General features: G+C 39.8%; 1 protein-coding gene across 3 annotated transcripts in view; it reads left to right on the top strand.

The window, feature by feature from the left end:
- Window positions 1-590: 590 nt before the first annotated feature.
- EEIG2 (EEIG family member 2) overlaps window positions 591-26,452 on the top strand; it is a 108,030-nt gene continuing 82,168 nt past the window's right edge. For all 3 annotated transcript variants that reach the window (XR_009538855.1, XM_060139478.1, XM_060139477.1), the window contains exon 1: window positions 591-842. Coding sequence is in view for 2 of the 3 variants with exons in the window: in XM_060139478.1 (XP_059995461.1) it covers window positions 703-842 (140 nt within the window). In the remaining variant the exon portion in view is untranslated. The remainder of the gene's footprint in view (window positions 843-26,452) is intronic.

The raw sequence follows: 26,452 nt of genomic DNA, 5'->3' as shown, positions 1-26,452 counted from the left end.
GAGGCACATGAATTTAGAGTACCTAAAAGAAATTTTAGTTTTAGGATTTTAATTTGACGAAAACAACGTCGTGGAGATTCTGATTAACCCTATTAACCCATGACTCTCCAACCCAAGGGAAAAATATATCAGTGGAGGGGAAGGGGGCGGAGCAAAAACTGAAAGAAAGGCAGAGAGGAAGCTGTAGAAGGAAGTTCGTTTATGGTAGGATTTGTCTTTTTTAACCCCTGAGAGGGGTGACGCTCTAACGCCCAGAACCTCCACACCCGCCCTCCCTCTTCCGCCCGGCAGTGCGCTGCTGGACGCTGCCGCTAGGGGCGCCTCCGACTCTGAGGCGCTGAGGAGGCAGCGGCAGCGGCGGTTCTCGGAGCTTTGCCTCCCCTCCTCCCAGACGGGCGGCGGCGCCGGCTGCAAGCTGCACACCGAAAGGGCGCCCACCGCTCAGACGAGCTGCAGCACGACCGCTCCCCGTGGGTGGGCGGGGTCCGCGCAACGGCCGCCGCCGCGCTCCGGCCGGGGCTGCCGCTAGAGGCGGCAGCGGCGGCGGCGGCGGCACCGGCCCCGGCAGCGCCTCCACGCGCAGCTCGCAGCCCCGGCCATGGGGCTGGGCGGGCCCGCGGCTCAGCCGAGTTGAAGCGGCGGCGCCGGCCCGCGCGCCCCTTGGGGCCGCCCCCGCACCCCGCTCGCCGGCGTCTGTCTCTCATGATGATGAAGAAGAAGAAGTTTAAGTTTAAGGTGGACTTCGAGCTCGAGGAGCTCTCCTCGGTGCCCTTCGTCAACGGGGTCCTCTTCTGCAAGATGCGGCTGCTGGACGGCGGCAGCTTCACCGCCGAGTCCCCCAGGTAACGCGCCGGCCGCTGCTCCCGAGCAGCTGCGCCCTCGCCTGCCCCGCAGGGGCTTGTTGGATGGGCAGCATCTCTTTCCGTGTCCCATTTGCTCCAGGAGGGCGGCCAGCCTCGTGAGCTCTTCTTTCTCTAGGGACCCGTCTGAGATCTGTCGGGAATGCATCGATCTGCGAAAGTGCTTTGCAAATGGGTTCTCGGCTGGGGTAAGCCACCTGTGCTCGTGATTCCAGATGGTTCCTGGTATCTGTTCTTCCCTCCTAAATTCTCTTGGAATGGGAGCGATGGTCAGAAGGGAGAGGATGCTTCTGGTTTCTCTTTAGACCTTTCCATATTTGTGAGATGCAAAGTGGAACTTGAGCTGTTGTTAAAACAAAAATAACCCAAACTGCTCGAGTTCCAAGAGCGCCCGCTCTAAACCGAAGCCTGTGCTTTTAGCCTTTCTTCTTCTCCGTGTTGGTTACTGGGGGCGCTGGAGTCCAGGATGAGGCCGGGGTAGGCCTGGTCAGGCTTGAGTCAAGTGTTCCCTGGCACAGACAGGACAACAGTTTGTGCCTCATCTCAGAGCTGCGTGTCCAGTTACGCGCTAACACGCACTGAATTGCCCGTCTTGAGGCGACCGCTAATGGCTCTCAGTGGGGAGGAATTAGAACCAGAAGGAGAGCCAATGCCCTGCTCTCATTTTGAAATGAGCCCCTGGGCACTCCCAGGGAGTGTCGTTGGCAGGTTACAGAATCAAGTCAGGAGTGGTAGTGTTCCTTGAGTCATTTCAGGGATATTTGTAGCTTGACAGATCTCTCCTAGGGTAAATGTTCCTTAAGAAAAGAGAAAATTTGCGGAATTTTTAAAAATGAACCTTTAAGTTCCTGAGATCAAGGAATAAGGCTCATAGTTAATGCTTATTTTGCTTAGATGTGCTGTTCATGGACTTTATTTTTACCCTAAAAAATATTCTGCTTTACTTTTATCTGTCACCCCTATTAATAATGTAAAGGAAATAATGTCCATGGGTTGTGGAATTGGGACCAGAAAATTGTCCGCAGTGGCAATATTGAAGCCTATGAAAGCCAAAAAATGTAAATGTCTAGTTGGCCAAAGCAAAGGACTTATGAAGCAATACTGATTCTCAGAATTAAAAAAAAAAAAAAATCAGCTGAGGGTAGTTTTTTAGATTAAACTACGGTGACACATCTACACAGTCATTTTTAACACATTGGTAAGAGAACACTGTAACTCAGAATGGTTGAGCAAATATTGTACCAGCTCTTAAGGTGCTGAAGTCCAAAGCCAATTCTTGAATGTTCTGTAGGTGCAAATGAGAATCTTACCCCGTTCTGTGGCAAAGTCCCACCCACCACTCTGGCAGTTAGACCAGCTCTTCTGGGCCAGTGGTGACACCTGGTGGTCAGGGTACTTCCCTGCTCCCTCAGATTATTGGTTTGGCTTGCTTGTAAATCAGTTATTCTGGTATTGCAGACAGTCATTTATTCAGCAAATAGGTATAGGCTAAACCTTTTAAATATCATATTTAATTCTCACAGCAAGCCTATGAGGTAGGGATCCCCATTTTTTAGATGAATAAACTGAGATTCAGCATAACTAACTTTCCCAAGGTCCCCACATCTGGTAGGTGAAAAGCCAGAATTATAATACAGGTCTCTCTAATTTCAAGCAGATTGATGCCATGTAAAGGAGGAAATTGTGTGTTGTGCTGAAGATGGAGTTTCCCAATGGTTTTAACAAGCAAGGGGTGTAATTTGATTTGGAATTTGCAAGATTGGAAAGGAAAAAGCAGAGTATCCTGTATTAAATTTACCCCTTTTTCTTCCAACTAAACTGTGACTTTAATCAAAGTCAAGTTAAGAGTAGTGCTCTGTATAACCAACCAAACAACACCCATATAGTTTGGAGGGAAGTGATTCATAAGAAGGAGCGTGTTCCTTGTTAGGTACAGGTAGTTGGTGTAAAGCTAAGACCAAGATTTTGGAATGAGGTGGATCTGAACCTAAATCCTAGCTCCACAATGGCAAACCTGGGTTGGTTACTTAGCCTCTCCAAGCTTCCATCTATAAAATAGAAACCATCACTCGCTTATGGGGGTGTTGTGAGGATTTAGTAAGACGATGCACCTAACACAGCTACCACAGTGCTCTGGCACCAACTGACATTTAAAAAGAAGACAAGGAGCTTGTCTGAAAGGGTTTGTTTCCTTTACATGTTATACTTAATTTTTTTCTCCTGGCAACTATGCAAGTATTGATTTCAAAAAGCTACCTCATTTTAGAAGAAAAAAGAAAGAAAACCAGAAATACTTAAGGATGTGAATTATTTAAAAATTGCATAACTTAAGGCAGAAATGTAGAGAACAAACGTATGGACACCAAGGGGGGAAAGGGGAGGTGGGATGAATTGGGAGATTGGGATTGACATATATACACTAATATGTATAAAATAGATAACTAATGAGAACCTACTGTATAACCCAGGGAACTCTACTTAGTGCTCTGTGTTGACCTAAAGGGGAAGGAAATCCAAAAGCGAGGGGATATATGTATACATATAGCTGATTCACTTCGCTGTACAGAAACTAACACAACTTTGTAAAGAAACTATTCTGGGACTTCCCCAGTGGCGCAGTGGATAAGAATCCACCTGCCATTGCAGGGGACACAGGTTCTATCCCTGGTCCGGGAATATCCCACATGCCGCGGAGCAACTAAGCCCGTGGGCCACAACTACTGAGCCTGCACTTTAGAGCCCACGAGCCACAACTACTGAGCCTGCGTGCCGCAACTACTGAAGCCCACATACCTAGAGCCCGTGCTCCGCAACAAGAGAAGCCACCGCGGTGAGAAGCCCATGAACCTCAACAAAGAGTAGCCCCCGCTCGCCGCAACTAGAGAAAGCCCGCGTGCAGCAACGAAGACCCAACACAGCCAAAAATAAATAAAATTAAATCTTTAAAAAAGTAAAAAAATAAAGCAACTATACCCCAATAGAAAAAAATTTTTTAAAGGCATTTAAGTTTTAAGTGTTAAAAAAAAAATTGTCATAACTTTTCATTCTTGGGAACCAGTCTAGGCAGTGCATTTCTAAATAAATGCTAGATTTTAATTTTTTTAAAAATCACCTGTACCTCTCAAAAATCAAATATAGTTAACACTTAAAATTTCTCCCATAAAAATATGCAATGAACTACACAGAAAAGGGTTAACTTAGCAGGCCCAAGACTGCTTTCCTGAGAAAGGCCTGTTTACAGTGTTTTTGCTGGCATCTGGGAACCTGAATGTTCAGCAGTTGCCTACAGTGAATCAAACTTTGGAGTGGCTCATTGTGCCTAGACTACAGTGTGATTTGTGCTGAATACTTTCTGGGAGTCTGGAATTTTGACCTGTTCTAGGCAGAGGGTGCCTACGTGACCAACCCGGAGGTGCCTATGTGGGGGGAGGGTACCCTTAGGTACTGCATTTCTAATGAGTTTCCTTGGTAGACACATGTGTTGTCACAATTTGATGTTGGAGAAATTGTGTTCTGGATGACTCCACTGAGAAAGAACTCTTGGAAGCTTGCACTTGGTTTCTGAGGACTTTGCTCTGTGCCCCTTTCTCCTTTGCTGATTCTGCCTTGTATCATTTTGCTGTAGTACATGTACGATATATCTTAGACATGGGTATGACTATATGCTGAGTCCTGTGAGTCCTCCTAATGGATTACTGAACCTGGGGGTGGTTGTGGGGACCCCTGATGCATGAACCTACGTAAAAGAATAATTCATTTTGTTAAAGAAAAGCCTTGGAGGTACATAGCAAATAATAAATATATTTAAATATATTTTGTTTTGTGCGAAAACTAAAGATGAAGATCATTCATTGTTTACCAAATATTAATTGAGCATTTACCAAGTTTCTAGCTGCCTGTCAAGGGCAACAAATATAAGTACAACAAATATAAAGGCCTATAAGGCAATTACCTCTACTTAATGAAATTAGATCATACATGGATAATTGCTTGGTGATAGGAGACAGTATGATTTAGTGCCTAATCAGTGGGTCACACAATGTGAGTGTTGTTGAAATTCTGAAGGTAAAGAGTTTGTTTACAGCTGTAAAGGTTACTGAAAACCACATCACCTTTTCAGTTGTGCATGCTGGAAGGATGAAGTGGCGTTGACATGGAAGTGTGGGTGGGAGGACTGATTGAGCAAGTTGGCAATAGCAGTTGGTGATAGATCAGCCTGACTGCTGAGAGAGTTCACATTAAACTTCTAGCAGAAGATAGAGTCATTGAATGCAATTATAAAGAATTTACTTTCCACTGCTTATAGGATAAAAGTCAATCTAATTACTCCAATAAAGATGTTAAAAAAAAGTCAATCTAAGATTCTTGCACTAGGTTGTAATGTAATTAAAGTGATGTTTAAGCTGGCTGGTGGGCTGATGCTCTGGATTCAAATGGGGATAGATTAGAAATGAGGAGACAAATTAGGAGTCTATTAAAATAACCCAGGCAGAAGTGAATAAGAACCTGAACTTGGAGGCTTCTCATGGAAGTAAGTGATGAAATGAAAATGCTATGACAGATGCCTTGATGACATGACAGAGTAAAGAAGTCAGGAAGAATCTTTGTTTTATTTTGCAAGGGGAATATACATATCGTTGGGGAGATACGAGGAGGTCAGTTATATGTTTAACATACTACACTTAGTGGCAGCCTGATAAGCAGTTGGAGACATATTTACTGTGGATTTCTTAGCTCTGGTCTATTGTAAGTAAGCCTGCATACTGGATTTTTCATCTAAAATTTCCTTACACTGTTTTGCCCTTTTAAAGATTATTAATGAAAATTAATCTTAGAAGGATCCAGTTTCTCCTGGGAAGGTGTATCCAGTGAAGATGTTAGAAAAAAAAAATAAAGACTTAAAAGGTACTTATTTGTATACCGTATGCTAACACATATATATGGAATTTAAAAAAAAAATGGTTCTGAAGAACTTAGGGGCAGGACAGGAATAAAGACGCAGACGTAGAGAATGGATTTGAGGACACGGGGAGGGGGAAGTGTAAGCTGGGACAAAGGGAGAGGGTGGCATTGACATATATACGCTACCAAATGTAAAATAGCTAGTGGGAAGCAACCGAATAGCACAGGGAGACCAGCTTGGTGCTTTGTGACCACCTAGAGCCATGGGATAGCGAGAGTGGGAGGGAGACGCAAGAGGGAGGGGATATGGGAATATATGTATACATATAGCTGATTCACTTTGTTATACAGCAGAAACTAACACAACGATGTAAAGTAGTTATACTTCAATAAAGATGTTAAAAAAAGGTATTTATATGTAATACATGTTATTAAAAAAGGTCAGATTTTTACATATGATAGTTAATAAAACACTCAGAAAATACATTGTATGATTATAATAATCTAATAAACTGAAGCCAAATCATTGCCTAATAAAATATTTTTGAAGACCTTTCAAAAAGACAGAATGTTACATTAAAACCTTTTCAGAGCACTCTTCCTTTGTAAAAGCATTCACATCACTTTAGAGGTTTACTAAGACTATCAGAACAAGTTAAATAATTTCTGGTCTGCTTTAATAAAGAAATATGAGAAAATTTTCCTGTATTTTTTTAGGATTTCCAAGTTTGCTTTATTTTTTTCATCTTTTTTTGTGCTCATAGCTAAATACTTTTCTAAGTTTCACATGAGCTTGTGGCAGAAAACCACATGTGAATTCAGGGAGTGTCTGGGAAGTTTATGAGCATATCTGTGTGGGATCTTTTACTTTGTAAACAAGTGAAGGCGTTTTTTTCTCTTTGGCCAGAGTATCTTCATGTTTTCAAGATTTTAGTTCACTGCACATTGTGTACTTCTTTTTAGTAACTTCTTTCCTTATTTCAAAAATAACACATATTCATGTGGAAAACTTACAAAATAGAAAAGCAAAAAGAACAGAAATTGCATATAAAGGAACCAGCTAGAGATAATCACTTATTATTTTGATGTATAACCTTGGAGACTTTATTGATCCGTACACACACATATATATATACACACACACCCTCCACACACACTTATCCCATACTTTTTTTTTAAAAAACAAAGTGGGATCATACTATACTTATTTTTTTTTCATTTAATATATCTTCCCATATCATTAAGTATTCAATTACAGACTTATTTTTAATAGATGCATACCATTCCATTGTATGGATTTCCATGGTTTGCTGGACAAAGCCCCTTTTGAAATAGTCTTCTTTGCTTTCTTTTTTATTAACATTTTTATAAACACACTAAATTGAGCATCCTTAAAGATGTGCACATCATTGTTATTTTTTTTAGGATTCACACTTAGAAATGGAATTATTGAGTCAAAGGGCAGTTTTAAGACTTTTGATATATGTATATTATTAACTTGCCCTTTGATACATTAAATTGACTTTTTTTAAGATGAAAAATTTAATAATAAGTAACAAATACAAACAATAATGCTGTTTGACCATATGGCACAAAATTATTTATACCCTGACCAGAAATGAGGTCATCTATTCACATTATTATAATAGCTATAAAAATGGTAGCTGACGCTTAATTGAGCTAGTACTTTTTCAAAAGTAGCTAGCACTTTGCCCATGTGTCAGGAACTTTTCTAAGCCTTTACAGCCTCAAAATAATCCTAGGAGGAAGGTACTATTACTACATTATCACTATTATTACTACCGCTATTACTCTCATTTTATACCTGAGGAAACAAGCCCAAAGAGGTGCTGAAAGTTAACACAGCTAGTAAGTGGCAGGGCAGGGAGGCAGTCTGGCTCCAGGGTATGCTCTTAATCACAACACTCTGTTGCCTCTCAAATTTTATGTTACATGTTTTCTCATTCTTATGTTTTAACAAAACAGTAGATAAATATATATAGTATGACTTTTTCTGAATGCTAGTCTCAGAAAACTGGTTCCAGTGTGTGACACCACTAAACAAGTCATTAGACCTGGCCCCTTTAGATTTGTCCAAAGTTATTGTATATGAAAGATGAGAAACATAGTACTCGTGCACGTACTGTTTTTTTCAAGGTGTGACTTTCCAGTTGTAAGTCCTCAAAATTGTTTCATTACTGGATTGTTGTACCTTGTAAAACTGTTATTAATGCTATTTTCCACTAGTAAGTTAATAGTCACTATTGTATGTCTAAGCCTTGCACACTAGGCAGTTTATAAATATTTATTGAAACAATGCAGATATTTGGAGAAAGGATCTGTTGTAGCTTTGCTAAGAATGACAAATACACAGAGATTCCCAAATTAAATACATGGGGAAGTCATATGGGGAAGTATATGCTGTCCTATGTACACAGCTTATAAAGAATTAATGTTCAATTTGGGGTGTCAGCCTTTGAGGGATATTATCAAGTAGAGATCAGGGAACTGTATTAAGATTCTGAGGAATCCCGAACTGTGTTCATAACAGGAGACTGGGGTGAGTCTCAAGGGAAGATGATTGTGTTCAAATACTAAAAATTGAGCATGTGTACATGTATATTTTACATTCCTAATTTTATGTATTACAAAATCCTTTTTATAGATGTGTTACCTCCTGTTGGGTTAAGATATAGATCAAGTTCTGTAACACATATATTTGAAAAATAACAAGTGGCTTAAACTAGGTATAAATTTATTTCTCTCACATATAAAAAGCCCAAGCTGATGTGGTGGCTCTGACCCATCAGATTATCAGGGGCCCTGACTCTTTATCTGGTTGCTCTGTTATACCCAACCAGATATTGTTCTCATCCCCAGGGACTAAGTTGGCTCACCCCGCATCTGAATTCCAGCCACTGGGAAGGAGGAAAGGGGAATGGGAGATCCTTTTTGCTCACAGCCTGTTGACCAGAACTTGAGCACAAGGACACATCCAGCCCCAAGGAAGGATAAGAAATGCTGTCTTTGCTGGGTGTCCATGTGCCCAGCAAAAGAGTCAGTTACAATAAAGAGAAGGGGAAGATGGTTATCAGAGGACAGCCTCTGCCACTCCTCTCTTTTAGAGAAGAGAAAGTTGATCTGCAGAAAAGCAACACAATTTGTTCAAGATCACATGTCGATTAAATGAAAGATATTTGAAAGACTGTCCCATAAAGAGGGAATAGACTTATGCTGGGTACATCAGAGGAGAGAACAGGACCAGTGGGGAAATGTTGAAGATGGCATGTTTCTATTCAATATAATAACAGAAAAGATAATCTGTAACATTTAAAAGAAGACGGTAGTTAGTGAATTGGCTACCTTGTCCATTTGTCAGGAATGTTATCCTTCATTAGAAGGATGGGTGACCTAGGTGATTCTTAAGGCCCTTGCTAACTCTAGGTTTTCTATGATTAAGCTTTCAATTTTATTTCCTAATACTGCTCTTTCTAAACCTCCCATTTTAGCCAAGACCGGTCAGTTTATATTAGCCAAATATGTGTGCATTTCTGTCTCCTTGGTACTCTCTCCTATTTCCACCTCTTCTTTACCATTCTTTTAGTTGATTGAAATTCCAAGCATTCTTCAAGATCTAGAGCAAATGTCTCATCAGCTTTATGCCCACATCTGTCCCAGCCTACAATCCACCCACTGCTTTCCTCCAACACTTACTTCATATACTATGTCCTTAATAAATATTCGTTGTTTGTTGAATGAACGAAATCTTTTTTCATCGTCCCTACTATGATTTCACCTCTTACTCAATTCCTGTACTTCTTGTTTCTACCATTCATTTCACCCAAATTTGTTCTTTTAATTACCTATAAAAATTTTCCATGCAGTGTAAAATTTACAGTAGTAGAAATACAAGAAAAGGTAGGAAGAAGTGTTTAACTGGTTTTTTTTTTTTCTTTTTTGGAGGGGGTGGGTCAGGGGAAGTGTCATGGAAGATAATTTTTTAGCAGGGTTTCGAAAAAAGTCTAGCTGGAGAAGGAGATGAAACAGTAGAAGGAACAGTACACACAGCGGCAAGGAACAGCGGCATGGTGTGTGCTGGAAGTACTGTGAGTATAGTGGTGTATTACTGCTGCCACATAAAGAGCAGGAGAGAGTGGTCATTTCACGGAGTCTGGGCTTGCTTAGACACTCAAGCATCTAGGGAACCAAGAGCAAAGGAGTGACTTATGCAAAGTTAGTAGGTTAGCTTAGGTAGGGCTGGAATTTAAGAGAATTCTCATCTGATGACCTTAGCTTTCTCAGTAGGAGCCAAAAAAGATGAAGTGAGGGATATGAGGATAATGATAAAAAATCAGAAAAGCTTCTATAAGGAATGAGAGAAGCAGCTGACCAAAGATAAGGCCTAACTGAAATTTAGAACATGAATTTTAGTGATGGCAACATGCATGTTCCTGCATCTTTCTCTAGAGAAAGTCTAGAGAGTAGGCAAGGTCCAGGGTATAGGTGTTACTGAAATGGTATGAGGATAGGCATAGGGCAAAGAACTCTGGGTCTAGGGTGTTAGGTTATTTGCACAGTGTTAAAATAGCCAGTATGATTGCAGGTGTTGGAGTGAAGAGAGAGAGAGAGAGGGAAAGGTACTTCTGTGTGACATTAACTAGGAAAAGAAGAGTGTGACATAGCCATATGTCATGTGCCTCAAGCTGAAAGGAAAAGAGGTAACAGCCTGTAAGTGGCACTGAGGAGTTTGGAAAATGCTATTGCTGCCTCTTGTGGAAGATGGAATTGGAGAACACTACCCCCTATAGAGCTTCAACACAAGTAGTGTGCTCACAGCTAGCCAGGTTTCACTTAGGCAGTGAGTAGACTGTTAGGTGAAGAGGTTGAGAATGTAGAGTTTGTTCAACCCTGGAACCAGGGTTTCAGGTGGTGTGGTAGAATGAGTTGGGAAAGAGAGCAGCAACAGAAGAATGAATCAGGGTGAGAAAGAAAAGAACTGTAGGAAAGAGCAGTCTGGGGATTTAGGGAGAATAGGTGACCAGGACTTGCACTATGGTCTTTTCCTGTGGATTACAGGGGTGAAAAGTATACATACAACTGAATGGCCTTAAGATTTCTAATATGGATATAAAATAATTTAGTGTCACTTAGTAATATACGTTTAGATTTCTCCCATGTCTTCATGGCTTGATAGCTCGTTTCTTTTTCACACTGAATAATATTCTCTTATCTGGATGTACCATACTTTATCCATTCACCTACCATTCACTGTGTGATTCCACTTATATGTGCTACCTAGAGTGGTCAAATTCACAGAGATAGAAAGTAAAATGATGGTTGCCAGGGGCTGAGGGGAGGGAGCATTGGGGAGTTGTTGTTCAGTGGGTACAGAGTTTCAGTGTTACAATATGAAAGGGGTTCTTGGAGATTTGGGGCACAACAATATGAATGTACTTGAAGCTGTTGAACTGTGCACTTGAAAATGGCTAAGATAGTAAATTTTGTTATATTTTTCCACAATTATTAAAAATGAATAAATATCTTACACTCTTCCCCCAATTTTTATTAGGCCAAGCCAGTTATTTACATGTTAATATATTCGAGTAAAGTGAACTAGTATTAGAAAGTTTTCTCTCTCTTTTTTTAAAAATTAATTTATTTTATTTATTTTATTTTTGGCTGCATTGCGTCCTCGTTGCTGTGCGCAGACTTTCCCTAGTTGCGGTGAGCAGGGACTACTCTTCATTGCAGTGCGAGGGCTTCTCATTGCTGTGGCTTCTCTTGTTGCAGAGCATGGGCTCTAGGCACACAGGCTTCAGTAATTGTGGCACGGGGGCTCAGTAGTTGTGGCTTGCGGGCTCTGGAGCGCAGGCTCAGTAGTTGTGGTGCACGGGCTTAGTTGCTCCGCAGCATGTGGGATCTTCCCGGACCAGGGCTCGAGCCCGTGTTCCCTGCATTGGCAGGTGGATTCTTAACCACTGTGCCACCAAGGAAGTCCTGAAAGTTTTCTTTTTTTTTTTAACTTCGCAATTTAGAGACATTTTGCCCTGAATTTGCAGAAAATTCAGGGCAAAATGAGCATTGATGAGTCCGATCAGTCATTCTACCAACTAATATGATTTAACAAAATACAGACATATTGGCTTATTTGGTAATTAATTTTTATTCAACAGTTTTAAGAAAGTCCCTCTTTTTTTCCCCCTACTTGTGTTTCTGCTTATTTAAGTCATTATTTTTGCTCATTATATGTCTTGAGATATATGTTATTTGTTGCTCATCAACAAATGTCAGCATTTATTGATAAAATTATCTCTAGTTTATCTTTTATTAATTATAGTACCTTGAAGATAAGTTTGTTCTGTGAAAATAGTGTGTATGATGCTTACTTACGTCTTTTGCATGAGCTCTTTTCATCATCTCAAATGATATATTCTTCACAATAATCATTACTGTAAACATTGGTATAAAATATAATTTTTACCATCCAGGAGCCTGCACTTTATTGGGAGATACTGACATATTGTTAAATGCAATATAGGGCAGAGTGACAAAGGCTGTATATAGTAAGTGTACAAATAAAATTCTTACGGCAGTTGAAAGGAGGAATGGAGCTATTAATTCTGAGAAAGTAGGGAAGACTCCTTAGAAGAGGTGGCCTGCAAGCTGAGCTTTGAAAGATTAGTAGGATTTAACCAGTAGGGGGGAAATGGGATGAAAATGTCAGACATTTTGACTCTGATAATGTTTTGACTTGTGTTTATTATCAAAAACTATTTTTAAGAGTGGTACATCAATACTGTATCTTCATCAGAAAGCATTTTCTAGTGCAACGCTTTAGAAAACAGACTGGCAATTCCTCACATGTTAAACAGTTACCATATGATCTGGCAATTCCACTAATATACCCCAAAAGACATGAAAACATATCAACACAAAAACTTGTTCAATTAACACTTGAACAACACAGGGGTAGGGGGTCGGAGCACTTGCCTGACGCACAATGAGGCCAAACAAACTGAAAAGTCAGACTTCGGAGCGTTTGGAGCAGAGAAAGGTTTATTGCAGGACCATTTAAAGGCAAAGTGAGGGAGAAGCGTGGTTAGTTGTTGCAAACTTCTTGGTGAAGGAATCCTTTGTTCTTGCAGCTGTCCGGGTAGGTCAGGTCATGATCTTCCTGTGTGCAACAAAACAAATATTATTCTCTGTTCTACAACTTTTTATCTCTGTATGAATGGACTCTTAGAGGTCAGAGCCCTGAGAATAGGCTATCCTGTATATTTCAGACTATAGGCAACATTCTTTTACAAAAGGTTCAGAGCCAGCATGACTAAGCACAGGCAACAAAGCACAAAGTTTAAAGCAAAAGGAATAAATCTAATGAGTCAGATTTGTTCTTCCCTATTACACGCTGACTCTCCATGCAGTCAAGTCAACTTATCTTAGTCGGCCCTGCTTATCAGAAATTCAGTATCTGTGGTTCCACATTCCAGGATTCAACCAGCCATGGATTGGGTAGTACTGTAGTATTTACTATTGAAAAAAAATCTGTGTATTAGTGGACCCGTGTGGTTCAAAACCATGTTGTTCAAACTGTACATGAATTTTCATAGCATTATTTATAATAACCAAAAATCCGAGACAACCGCATTGTCTGTCAGCTGAGGAATGGGTAAATAAAATCCATACAGTGGAATATTTTGGCAATACAAAGAAAGAAAGTACTGATACATGCTACAACATGGATGAAACTTTAAAACTTCATGCTAAGTGAAAGAAGCCAGTCACAAAAGACCACATATTTTATGATTCCATTTATGTGAAATGTCCAGAATAGGCAAAGTCTACAGAGACAGAAAATAGATTAGTGGTTGCCTAGGATTGGGAGGTTGGAGGGAAATGGGGAGTGACTACTCATGGTATGAGCTTTTTTTTGGAGGTGATGAAGATGTTCTAAAATTGATTGTGGTGGTGGTTTCGCACTCTGTGAATATATTAAAAACCATTGAGCTGTAAATTTTAAATGGGAGAATTGTATAGTATGTGAATTATATTTCAATAAGGCTAAGCATTTTCTGACAAAACTCCATTAAGCCAATCTAATTAACTCCTTGGATAATTTTCTATACCAGTTTATTCTTTTATTTAACAAATATCTGTTGAGTGTCTACTATGTGCCAGGCACTGTTCCAGGCATTTGAACTATTTCTATTATTTTTCAGTTCAGGCCTTTTTTTTTTTTTAAATAAATTTATTTATTTAGGCTATGTTGGGTCTTCGTTGTTGCACACAGGCTTTCTCTAGTTGCTGCAGGAGGGGGCTGCTCTTCATTGTGGTGCGCGGGCTTTTCATTGCAGTGGCTTCTCTTGTTGCGGAGCACGGGCTCTAGGCGTGTGGGCTTCAGTAGTTGTGCTCGTGGGCTTCAGTAGTTGTGGCTCACGGGCTCTAGAGCACAGGCTCAGTAGTTGTGGCACACGGGCTTAGTTGCTACACGGCATGTGGGATCTTACCGGACCAGGGCTTGAACCCGTGTCCCTTGCATTGGCAGGCGGATCCTCAACCACTGTGCCACCAGGGAAGTCTCCACTTCAGTCTTTATTTTATGAAATTATTTTCCTTGGTGTTTATTCTCTTCTCTGTATATTTTAGAATGAACATGAGTTATAAAACAAGTGTAACCTAATCTGTATAGTGGCTATTATTTTTATAAAGTCCAAATTTTCAGGATCAGATTCGACATTATCTAAATTCTGTTAAGAATTCTTAATTTTTGTGACAATTTATAGTCAATAGCAGTCTTTATCGTGTGATATCTTAACCAGTGAGTTGTTTTAGCTAATTTTATGTTTATTATTGGTACCATTAATATTCATTATGAGCTGGATAAAAGACTTGTAGAATTGTTGTTTTTTAGCTAATCCAACAGAAAATTTTGAGCATTGCCTCCCGCTCTATATTATGGTTTAGGGATCAAAGATGTTCAGGGTCAATATGTCCTGCTTTGGGGTAGGAGAAGAACAGACCTGATAAACAGGAATACAGAACCATAAAAGTGGACGGTGTTGAGCACTTGGTGGCTAGGTGGTGGAGCGGAACAGAGACTGTTCGGGGCCTATAGTTAAGGACAAGACTGCACTGGGGGCCAGATTTTGGCAGGCCTTGGATGCCACTGGTGAAGACCAGGTTTTATTTTGTAGGCAATATGACCTTGAATCCCTCTTATTTTCTGATTCTAAAATTAATTCAAGATCACTGTAGAACATTTGGAAAATACATAAAATTACAAAGAAGAAAATGTTACCTATCAGAGACAATTACTGTTAAAATTTTGAAATATTCCCTTCCAGTTTCTTCCAATCCATTTTTATCCTGCTTTTTTCTTTTACTGAACATTATAATGTACGCATTTTCCATGTTATTAAACACTTCAGCATATTATTCTGATAATGCCATATGTAATATTCTTTCATGAATGTACTATAAGTTAAGTAATAATTCTTCTGTTTTAGATATTCCTATTTTTTCAATTTATTCCTTCTCTTGCCAATACTGAGCTCTTTCCTGTGAATATTTGAATGTGAGGTGCAAGCAGGGTCTGTGATGATGTGTGGTAGGCAGCTCAGAGTTTATATCTTTTTTTTTTTTTGTGGTACGCAGGCCTCTCACTGTTGTGGTCTCTCCCGTCGTGGAGCACAGGCTCCGGACGCGCGGGTTCAGCGGCCATGGCTCACGGGCCCAGTCGCTCCGCGGCATGTGGGATCTTCCTGGACCGGGACACGAACCCGTGTCCCCTGCATCGGCAGGCGGACTCTCAACCACTGCGCCACCAGGGAAGCCCCCAAGAGTTTATATCTTAAACTGAGCATGGTAGTCAGGATTTCTTTCATACCTAGATCTTAAAATAATCCACATGGACAAGATAATTAAAGCCCAGGATAGCATATAGAACAAAATGCAAGGGTCAGAGGATAGAACAAAATGCAAGGGTCAGAGGATAGAACCTTGGTGAAGAAGTCATAATTAAGAAAAATGAGACCAAAACATTGGAGAGAATTTGGCATCACAGAAGCTAAACAAGAAAAAAACTTGACGGGGGTGTAGGGTGTTCAGCCCTGCCATAGAGTGGAAAGGTGGAATGGTGTGAGAACTGCTCTCTTTATTTGACAATTGGCAAGTCTTTGGTGAACTTTTTTTTTTAATTATTGAGGCATAATTGACATACAGCATTATATTAGTTTTAGATGTACAACATAATAATTCAATATCTTTATATGCTGCGAGATGATCACCACAATCAGTCTAGTTAACATCCATCACCATACATAGTTACAAAAAACTTTTTTTTTCTTGGGGTAAGAACTTTTAAGATCTGCTCTCTTAGTAGCTTTCAAATATGCAATACAGTATTATTAACTGTAGTCACCATGACCTCATGACATTTATTTTATAACTGGAAGTTTGTACCTTTTGACCCCCTCTACCCATTTCACCCACCCACATATCAGTGAGATCATGCACTATTTGTCCATATGTCTCTGACTTGTTTCACTTAACATAATGCTCTTAAGGTCCATCCGTGTTGTCGAAAATGGCAATATTCTTATTCATGACTGAATAATATTCCATTGTGTGTGGGGGTGTGTGTGTGTAGGTATCTCACATTTTCTTTGTCCATTCATCCATTGATGGACACATAGGTTGCTTCCATATCTTGGCTATTGTAAATAATGCTGCAGTGAACATGGAGGGTGGGGGATGCAGGTATCTTCTAGAGTTAGTGTTTCCTTTTCTTCCCCCTCCCCAGATAAACACCCAGAAATGGAATTGCTGAATCATATGGTAGTTCTGTTTTTGATTTTTTGAAGAACATCCTCACTATTTTCCATAGTGGCTCCACCAATTTACATTCTCACCAACAGTGCACAAGGGTTCTCCTTTTCAACATCCTCACCAACACTTATTTCTTGTCTTTTTGATGATAGCCATTCTAACAGGTGTAAGGTGATAGCTCATTGTGGTTTTGATTTGCATTTCCCTGATGAATAGTGATGTTGAGCACCTTTTTGTGTACCTATTGGCCATCTGTATGTCTTTGGAAGAATGTCCATTGAGATACTCTGCCCATTTTTTAATTGGATTGTTTGTTTTTTGCTGTTGAGTTGTATGACTTCTTAATATATTTTAGGTATCAACCTCTTATCAGATATATGATTTGTAAATATTTTCTCCCATTCAGTAGGTTCCTCTTTCATTTTGTTGATGGTTCCCTTTGATATGCAGAAGATCTTTAGTTTGATGTAGTCCCACTTGCTTATTTTTGCTTTTGTTGCCTTTGCTTTCCGTGTTAAATACAAAAAATCAGGGGCAAGACCAATGACAAGGGGCTTACCACCTATGTTTTCCTCAGTAAGTTTTATGGATTCAGATCTTACATTCAGTTTAATTCAATTTGAGTTAATTTTTGTGTATGGTTTAAGATAGTGGTCCAGTTTCATTCTTTTGCATGTGACTGTCCAGTGATGAACTTGAGAGAGTAGTTTCATTGGAGTCATAGGAGTAGAAACCAGGTTCCAAGGGGTTAGGGAGTGAGCAGGTGGTAAAGCAGCAGAAGCATTGTGTGTAATTGTTCTTTTGCAAAGTTTGTTAATGAAGAGAAGGAGAAAAGGAGAATTAGTTAAAACGGGGAAATCAGGAACAAACAATTTTATTTTATGTTTTTATTTTTAGGATAGAGATTTGAACATGATTATAGGTCGGGGCAAAGGAATAGTGTAAGAGAAAACAGGGACACAAATATTAAAAACAAACCCATGATTGAAAGTCTTTCTTTTGTCTTAAAGAAAAATATTTTGTTCTGACCTGAAACCTGTTTACTGGTTTCAGAAGAAATTCTTAGGCTTTTCCTAATCAAATGCTATTTCCAAGCACTGTGGCTTAGAAACTAGCTTACACCCAAGACTTATTTTATCTTAATGAAATAATGAACTACCCATAGTACTGATTTTGGACTTTACATGTTTGCTTCATTTCATCATAGTGGATCATCACTAACATAGCATTAGAGTGAACTCATTTAGTGACATTTTCTTTCTAGTTACAGTTTTATATATTTCCTTGTTCAGAGACTGCAGCCACATTTCAATAGCAATTTCTGGGAATTCTCTACTGCTGGTGTTTAAACATAAAGTTATTAACATTTTATCTCCTATGGTTATCTTTTGAGGCCAATTCAGAGTCCCTTAAGGTTTTTTGGTTGGTTTGTTTGTTTTTTAGTGTTTCCTCTGGGTACCATCTCGACATGAAGGTCTCCCCATTTTGGTCATTCCTTATGCTTAAGGATTGACTTCCAGAAAGTTCAAATGAGTATCTTACTTGAACTGTCCTGTGGACATTACTATTTACTCTATGTACAAGGCAGAAAAAGTTTTAGAAATAACAGCCCCAGGAAGGTAGTTAGAAAAGATTGTCCAGGAAGGTAGTTAGAAAAGATTGTCCAGGAAGGTAGTTAGAAAAGATTGTCTCCTTGCAGAAGAAGGTTATTGTTTCCAAAATTGCTTGTAGGCTGCATCAGTAAACAACGTTTTATAAGCAACCATAAGTTACCTTAATAATTTCTGTTAATGCATTTCTATTAATGGAAAAAATAAACAATCATTGCATTTTTAATGCAATGCTAATATGCATTTGTAATTATAATCATATAATAATATAATGTGATTATAATTATACTATAATATAATTATAATTTGTAATGTAATATGCACTTGTAATTATATGCAGTTGAGAACTGTAAACTCTCTCATTATACTAATTAAGTAAGTCTTCCTGAAGCAATCAGGAACTCAGTAATAACTGCAGTATTAGCACTGGCTATTTCCTAATTTGAGAAACTGTAAATTAGAACCAACTGATAGTAAGTCAAGAATCTGCTAAGGTTAACCCTTATAAAACCAGCACACAAAATAATTGAGAAGCTATGTAAAATATTTATTGCAGTTTCTCTAACTCACCTACTCTGCTGCCACTGGGGTTTCCTTCCATGTGAGGAATGGTATCAGACATGTCAAGTAATGCAATGTGATGCATAAACATGAAGTTTACACTGATTGTGGTCAGAGTCAGCAGGAGTTACCTCAGCGGGTCTGTGCTACTCAAGAAACATCCCACCGTATTCTCAGTACAGTCCTTTTATATACAACCTCCTTGTAGTCTCATTTTTCCGTTGCTGCACAGATCTCTTCCAGTCTATTCCCCAGACCTCCCTTCAAGTAGAGTTATCTAGACTGTGTTGCTGTGCCTTTGATTTTAATTTACTTCACTTGCGTGAGTTTTTCCTCATTATTGTATCATTATCATTATTTTACAGATAACCAAGACAGCCAGAGTAGAGCCTTCATAGTGCATTTTTAATATTAGTTTGTGCTATTTTGTCATATTGCAGCTGTGTTACTGGCTCATTTCACACTGGATCTCAAGAATGTAAACATTCTGCAGTTTTCTTCTCCTTATTTATATCTCCAAATAGATCTTCATGACCTATGCATGGCCTTTGGAATTCACTATTTAATATTACTCTGCCAGAAAACCTCCTCTGATACTATAGAGCAGTGGTCCCCAACTTTTTGGCACCAGAGACTGGTTTCATGGAACACAGTTTTTCCACGGGGGTTGGTGGGGGAGGGGGGGTTCAGGCAGTAATGGGAGCAATGGGAGCATGGGAGCAGCAGATGAAGTTTGCCCGCCGCTCACCTCCTGCTGTGTGGCCCAGTTCCTAACAGGCCAAGGACTGACAGGTAACAGTCCGAAGCCTGGGGTTTGGGGACCCCTACTGTAGAGTTCCCTTTCAATAATTATACTTGTGAAAATACCAAAGGAGTACTTTTTTTTTTTTAACATCTTTATTGGAGCATAATTGCTTTACAGTGTTGTGTTAGTCTTGGCTGTATAACAAAGTGAATCAGCTATACGTATACCTATATCCCCGTATCTCTTCCCTCTTGCGTCTGCCTCCCTCACACCCTCCCTATCCCACCCCTCTAGGTGGTCACAAAGCACCGAGCTGATCTCCCTGTGCTATGCGGCTGCTTCCCACTAGCTAGCTATTTTACATTTGGTAGTATATGTATGTCAATGTTACTCTTACTTCATCCCAGCTTACCCTTCCCCCTCCCCGTGTCGTCAAGTCCATTCTCTATGTCTGCGTCTTTATTCCCGTATTGCCCCTAGGTTCATGAGAACCTTTTTTTTTTTTTTTTAGATTCCATATATATGTGTTAACATGTGGTATTTGTTTTTCTCTTTCTGACTTACTTCACTCTGTATGACAGACTCTAGTCCATCCACCTCACTACAAATAACTCAATTTTGTTTCCTTTTATGGCTGAGTAATATTCCATTGTATATATGTGCCACATCTTCTTTATCCATTCATCTGTCGATGGACACTTAGGTTGCTTCCATGTCCTGGCTGTTGTAAATAGTGTTGCAATGAATATTGTGGTACATGACTCTTTCTGAATGATGGTTTTCTCAGGGTATATGCCCAGTAGTGGGATTGCTGGGTCGTATGTTAGTTCTGTTTTTAGTTCTTTAAGGAACCTCCATACTGTTCTCCACAGTGGCTGTATCAGTTTACATTCCCATCAACAGTGCAAGAGTGTTCTCTTTTCTCCACACCCTCTCCAGCATTTATTGTTTGTAGATTTTTTGATGATGGCCATTCTGAGGTATCTGGCCATTCTGAGGTATGATGTGATACCTCATTGTAGTTTTGATTTGCATTTCTCTAATGATCAGTGATGTTGAGCATCCTTTCTTGTGTTTGTTGGCAATCTGTATATCTTCTTTGGAGAAATGTCTATTTAGGTCTTCTGCCCATTTTTGGATTGGATTGTTTGATATTGAGCTGCATGAGCTGCTTGTAAATTTTGGAGATTAATTCTTCATCAGTTGCTTCATTGGCAAATATTTTCTCCATTCTGAGGGTTGTCTTTCATCTTGTTTATGGTTTCCTTTACTGTGCAAAAGCTTTTACGTTTCAGTAGGTCCCATTTGTTTATTTTTGGTTTTGTTTCCGTTTCTCTAGGAGGTGGGTCAAAAAGGATCTTGCTGTGATTTATGTCATAGAGTGTTCTGCCTATGTTTTCCTCTAAGAGTTTTTTAGTGTCTGGCCTTACAATTAGGTCTTTGATCCATTTTGAGTTTCTTTTTGTGTATGGTGTTCGGGAGTGTTCTAATTTCATTCTTTGACATGTAGCTGTCCAGTTTTCCCAGCACCACTTATTGAAGAGGCTGTCTTTTCTCCATTGTATATTCTTGCCTCCTTTATCAAAAATAAGGTGACTATATGTGCGTGGGTTTATCTCTGGGCTTTCTATGCTGTTCCATTGACCTATATTTCTGTTTTTGTGCCAGTACCATACTGTCTTGATGACTGTAGCTTTGTAGTATAGTCTGAAGTCTGGGAGCCTGATTCCTCCAGCTCTGTTTTTCTTTCTCAAGATTGCTTTGGTTATTCAGGGTCTTTTGTGTTTCCATACAAATTGTGCAATTTTTTGTTCTAGTTCTGTGAAAAATGCCATTGGTAGTTTGATAGGGATTGCATTGAATCTTTAGATTGCTTTGGGTAGTAGAGTCATTTTCACAATGTTGATTCTTCCAATCCAAGAACATGGTATATCTCTCCATCTATTTGTATCATCTTTAATTTCTTTCATCCGTGTCTTACAGTTTTCTGCATACAGGTCTTTTGTCTCCTTAGGTAGGTTTATTCCTAGGTATTTTATTCTTTTTGCTGTAACGGTAAATGCACGTGTTTCCTTAATTGCTTTTTCTGGTTTTTCATCATTAGTGTATAGGAATGCAAGAGATTTCTGTGTATTAATTTTGTGTCCTGCTACTCTACCAAATGTATTGATTAGCTCTAGTAGTTTTCTGGTAGCATCTTTAGGATTCTCTATGTATAGTATCATGTCATCTGCAAACAATGACAGTTTTACTTCTTCTTTTCTGATTTGGATTCCATTTTATTTCTTTTTCTTCTCTGATTGCTGTGGCTAAAACTTCCAAAACTATGTTGATTAATAGTGGTGAGAGTGGTGAGAGTGTCTTGTTCCTGATCTTAGAGGAAGTGGTTTCAGTTTTTCACCATTGAGAACGATGTTGGCTGTGGGTTTGTCATATATGGCCTTTATTATGTTGAGGTAGCGTCCCTCTATGCCTACACTCTGGAGAGTTTTTATCATAAATGAGTGTTGAATTTTGTCAGAAGCTTTTTCTGCATCTATTGAGATGTTCATATGGTTTTTATCTTTCAATTTGTTAATATCGTGTATCACATTGATTTGCATATATTGAAGAATCCTTGCATTCTTGAGATAAACCCCACTTGTTTGTGGTGTATGATCCTTTTAATGTGCTGTTGGATTCTGTTTGCTAGTATTTTGTTGAGGATTTTTGCATCTATGTTCATCAGTGCTATTGGCCTGTAGTTTTCGTTTTTTGTGACATCTTTGTCTGGTTTTGGTGTCACAGTGATGGTGGCCTCGTAGAATGAGTTTGGGAGTGTTCCTCCCTCTGCTATATTTTGGAAGAATTTGAGGATAGGTGTTAGCTCTTCTGTAAATGTTTGATAGAATTCGCCTGTGAAGCCATCTGGTCTTGGGCTTTCATTTCTTCATAGATTTTTAACTACATTTTCAATTTCAGTGCTTGTGATTGGTCTGTGCATATTTTCTGTTTCTTCCTGGTTCAGTCTCGGAAGGTTGTGCTTTTCTAAGAATTTGTCCATTTCTTCCAGGTTGTCCATTTTATTGGCAGATAGTTGCTTGTAGTAGTCTCTCATGATCCTTTGTATTTCTGCAGTGTCAGTTGTTACTTGTCTTTTTTCATTTCTAATTCTGTTGATTTCAGTCTTCTCCCTTTTTTTCTTGATGAGTCTTAATGAGGCTAATGCTTTATCAATTTTGTTTATCTTCTCAAAGAACCAGCTTTTAGTTTTATTGATCTTTGCTACTGTTTTGTTTCTATTTCATTTATTTCTGCTCTGATCTTTATGATTTCTTTTCTTCTGCTAACTTTGGGGTTTTTTTGTTCTTCGTTCTCTAATTGCTTTGGGTGTACGGTTAGGTTGTTTATTTGAGATGTTTCTTGTAGTAGGATTGTATTGCTATAAACTTTCTCTTAGAACTGCTTTTTGGTGTATCCCATAGGTTTTGGGTTGTCGTGTTTTCATTGTCATTTGTTTCTAGGTATTTTTTGATTTCCTCTTTGATTTCTTCAGTGATCTCTTGGTTATTAAGTAGTGTATTGTTTAGCCTCCATGTGTTTGTATTTTTTACACTTTTTTTCCTGTAATTGATATCTAGTCTCCTAGCGTTGTGTTCAGAAAAGATACTTGATATGATTTCAATTTTCTTAAATTTACCAAGGCTTGATTTGTGACCCAAGATGTGGTCTGTCCTGGAGAATGTTCCATGAGCACTTGAGAAGAAAGTGTATTCTGTTGTTTTTGGATGGAATGTCCTATAAATATCAGTGAAGTCCATCTTGTTTAGTGTGTCATTTAAAGCTTGTGTTTCCTTATTTATTTTCATTTTGGATGATCTGTCCATTGGTGAAAGTGAGGTGTTAAAGTCCTTTACTATTATTGGGTTACTGTCAGTTTCCCCTTTTGTGGCTGTTAGCATTTGCCTTCTGTATTGAGGTGCTCCTGTGTTGGGTGCATAAATATTTACAATTGTTATATCTTCTTCTTGGATTGATCCCTTGATCATTATGTAGTGTCCTTCTTTGTGTCTTGTAATAGTCTTTATTTTAAAATCTATTTTGTCTGATATGAGAATTTCTACTCCAGCTTTCCTTTGATTTCCATTTGCATGGAATATCTTTTTCCATCCCCTCACTTTCAGTCTGTATGTGTCCCTAGGTCTGAAGTGAGTCTGTTGTAGACAGCATATGTACGGGTCTTGTTTTTATTCATTCAGCCAGTCTATATCTTTTGGCTGGGGCATTTAATCCATTTACATTTAAGGTAATTACCGATATGTATGTTCCTATTACCATTTTCCTAATTGTTTTGCGTTTGTTATTGTAGGTCTTTTCCTTCTCTTGTGTTTCCTGCCTAGAGAAGTTCCTTTAGCATTTGTTGTAAAGCTGGTTTGGTGGTGCTGAATTCTCTTAACTTTTGCTTATCTGTGAAGGTTTTCATTTCTCCATCGAATCTGAATGAGATCCTTGCTGAGTAGAGTAACCCAGATCCTTGCTGGGTAGGTTTTTCCCTTTCATCACTTTAAATATGTCCTGCTATTCCCTTCTGGCTGGCAGAGTTTCTGCTGAAAGATCAGCTGTTAACCTTATGGGGATTCCCTTGTATGTTATTTGTTGCTTTTCCCTTGCTTTCAGTACTTTTTATTTGTATTTAATTTTTGAAAGTTTGATTAATATGTGTCTCAGCGTGTTTCTCTTGGATTTATCCTGTATAGGACTCTCTGTGCTTCCTGGACTTGATCGACTATTTCCTTTCCCATGTTAGGGAAGTTTTCAACTATAATCTCTTCAAATATTTTCTCAGACCCTTTTTTTCCCTTCTTCCTCTGGGACTCCTGTAATTCGAATGTTGCTGCGTTTAATGTTTCCCCAGAGGTCTCTGAGACTGTCCTCACTTCTTTTCATTCTTTTTTCTGTATTCTTCTCCCTGGCAGTTATTTCCACCATTTTACCTTCCAGCTCACTTCTCCGTTCTTATGTGTCAGTTATTCTGTTATTGATTCCTTCTAGAGTATTTTTAATTTCAGTAATTGTGTTGTTCATCACTGTTTGTTTCCTCCTTAGTTCTTCTAGATCCTTTTTAAATGTTTCTTGTATTTTCTCCATTCTGTGTCCGAGATTTTGGATCGTCTTTACTATCATTACTATGAATTCTTTTTCAGGTATGTTGCCTGTTTCATCTTCTTTTATTTGGTCTTGTAGGTTTTTACCTTGCTCCTTCGTTTGTAGGAAATTTTTTTGTCATTTCATTGTTTTTTTTTTTTTTTTGATGGGTGGTGCTGTATTCCTGTCTTACTGGTTTTTGGCCTGAGACATCCAGCACTGGAGTTTTCAGGCTGTTGGATAGAGCTGGGTCTTGGTGCCGAGATGAGGACCTGCGGGAGGCCTCACTCCAATTGATATTCCCCGGGGTCTGAGGTTCTCTGTTAGTCCAGTGGTTTGGACTTGGAGCTCCCACCACAGGAGCTCAGGCCAGACCTCCGGCCTGGGAACCGAGATCCCGCAATCTTTGTGGCATAGTAAAAACAAAAAAAAAAAAAAAGAAGAAGGAAAGGAAAAGGGAGCAGTACAGTATCAAAGAATAAAAAAACAAAATAAAATTAGAAAGATAAAAATTGTATTTGGAAAAATAAAACTATAATTGAAACAACTGCAGCAAAGTAAAATAAAACCTCAACAGAAAAAAATAAAAAGTGGTGGGGGGTGGAACAAGCCAAAAGGAGAGATCACTAACAAAGTATAAAGAATAAAATAAAGTTAGAAAAAAAAAAGATTTATTAGGAAAAATAAAAATATAAAAGAATCAACAGCAGTGAATCAACAAGGTATAACAGAACCCCAATCTAAAAGAGGAAAAAAGAAAAGAAAAAACAAGCCTTGGCTGTAGGGGTGGAGTTTAGGCAGGGGGTGGAACTTAGGCAGAGGCAGGGTTTTGGATGGGGCGATGTTCAAGTGTGGGGCAGGGCCTCTGCTTAGGACCTGTGCAGAAGGGGAAAGGCAGCATCTGGAAAGGAGAGCCTCTGGTGTGTGGAGTTCGGAGTTTGGAGGTAGGGCGCGCTGAGTGAGGGTGTGTGGGTGGGGTTTAGGCCCAGCTCCTTGGAGGGGGTCTCAGAGGGGGTCTCCGAGTGTAGAGGTAGGGCCCTGGGTGGGGGCGTAGGGGCAGGGCTTGGCCTCTGTGCGGCAGGAGGGAGGCTCCGAGGGCAGAGGATTAGGTCTGGGAGCCCAACAGTCTTCTTGGTGCCTCAGTTCACAGGGAAGGCACTGGCCCGGTTCTGTTCCTTTGTGCCCCTCCCCCATCGTCTCCCCCAGGGTCTCCCCCTAACCGTGGGTGGGTCCCACTGGGTGTAGGAATTCCTTCCCTCCCCCAGCCACCCCTCAGGGGTGCCGGTCCCGGAGGTCCGGCCTTTACTTTTGCTCCCCCTTCCCTCCCTCCCGCTCCCTCAGAACCCACGTCACTGGAGGGGGGCCTTGATGGGCAGAGGATCAGACCTGGGATCTCAACAGGTCCCTGGGAGCCCAAGTGGGCAGGGAAACCTGGCCACTATGCCTTTTGATGCTCTGCCCTCCCAGTGGTTCCCCAATTTCCCCCTTTGGGTGTGGGATCCCTTCGTCTCCCCCAGCCGCCCCTCAGGGGCGCCAGTCCCGTCCGGCCTCCACTTCTCCTCCCCCTTCACTCTCCCCACGCCCCACATCCTACCCAGTCGTCCCCTTAGGTGTCCGTGGTTCCCCACCAGTTCCTGGTAGGTGCCCTAATTGTGCATAGGAGTACTTTTTTGACACACAGCAAAACTTTGTGAAGTCCTATTTCTCTTGCTCCCAGTATCTTTCATTTGCAAGGCAGCTCCAGATGTGCAAGTAAAATGTCCCAGGAGTTTATAGGAACAAGAGAATAATTTTGCCCAGGGGCTCAGGAAACGCATCATAGA

The sequence above is a fragment of the Lagenorhynchus albirostris genome, chromosome 2 (assembly GCF_949774975.1).
Source record: "Lagenorhynchus albirostris chromosome 2, mLagAlb1.1, whole genome shotgun sequence".
Taxonomy (NCBI): Eukaryota; Metazoa; Chordata; class Mammalia; order Artiodactyla; family Delphinidae; genus Lagenorhynchus; species Lagenorhynchus albirostris.
Note: the sequence above shows the minus strand (reverse complement) of the source record. Positions and strands in the feature narration are given on the sequence as shown.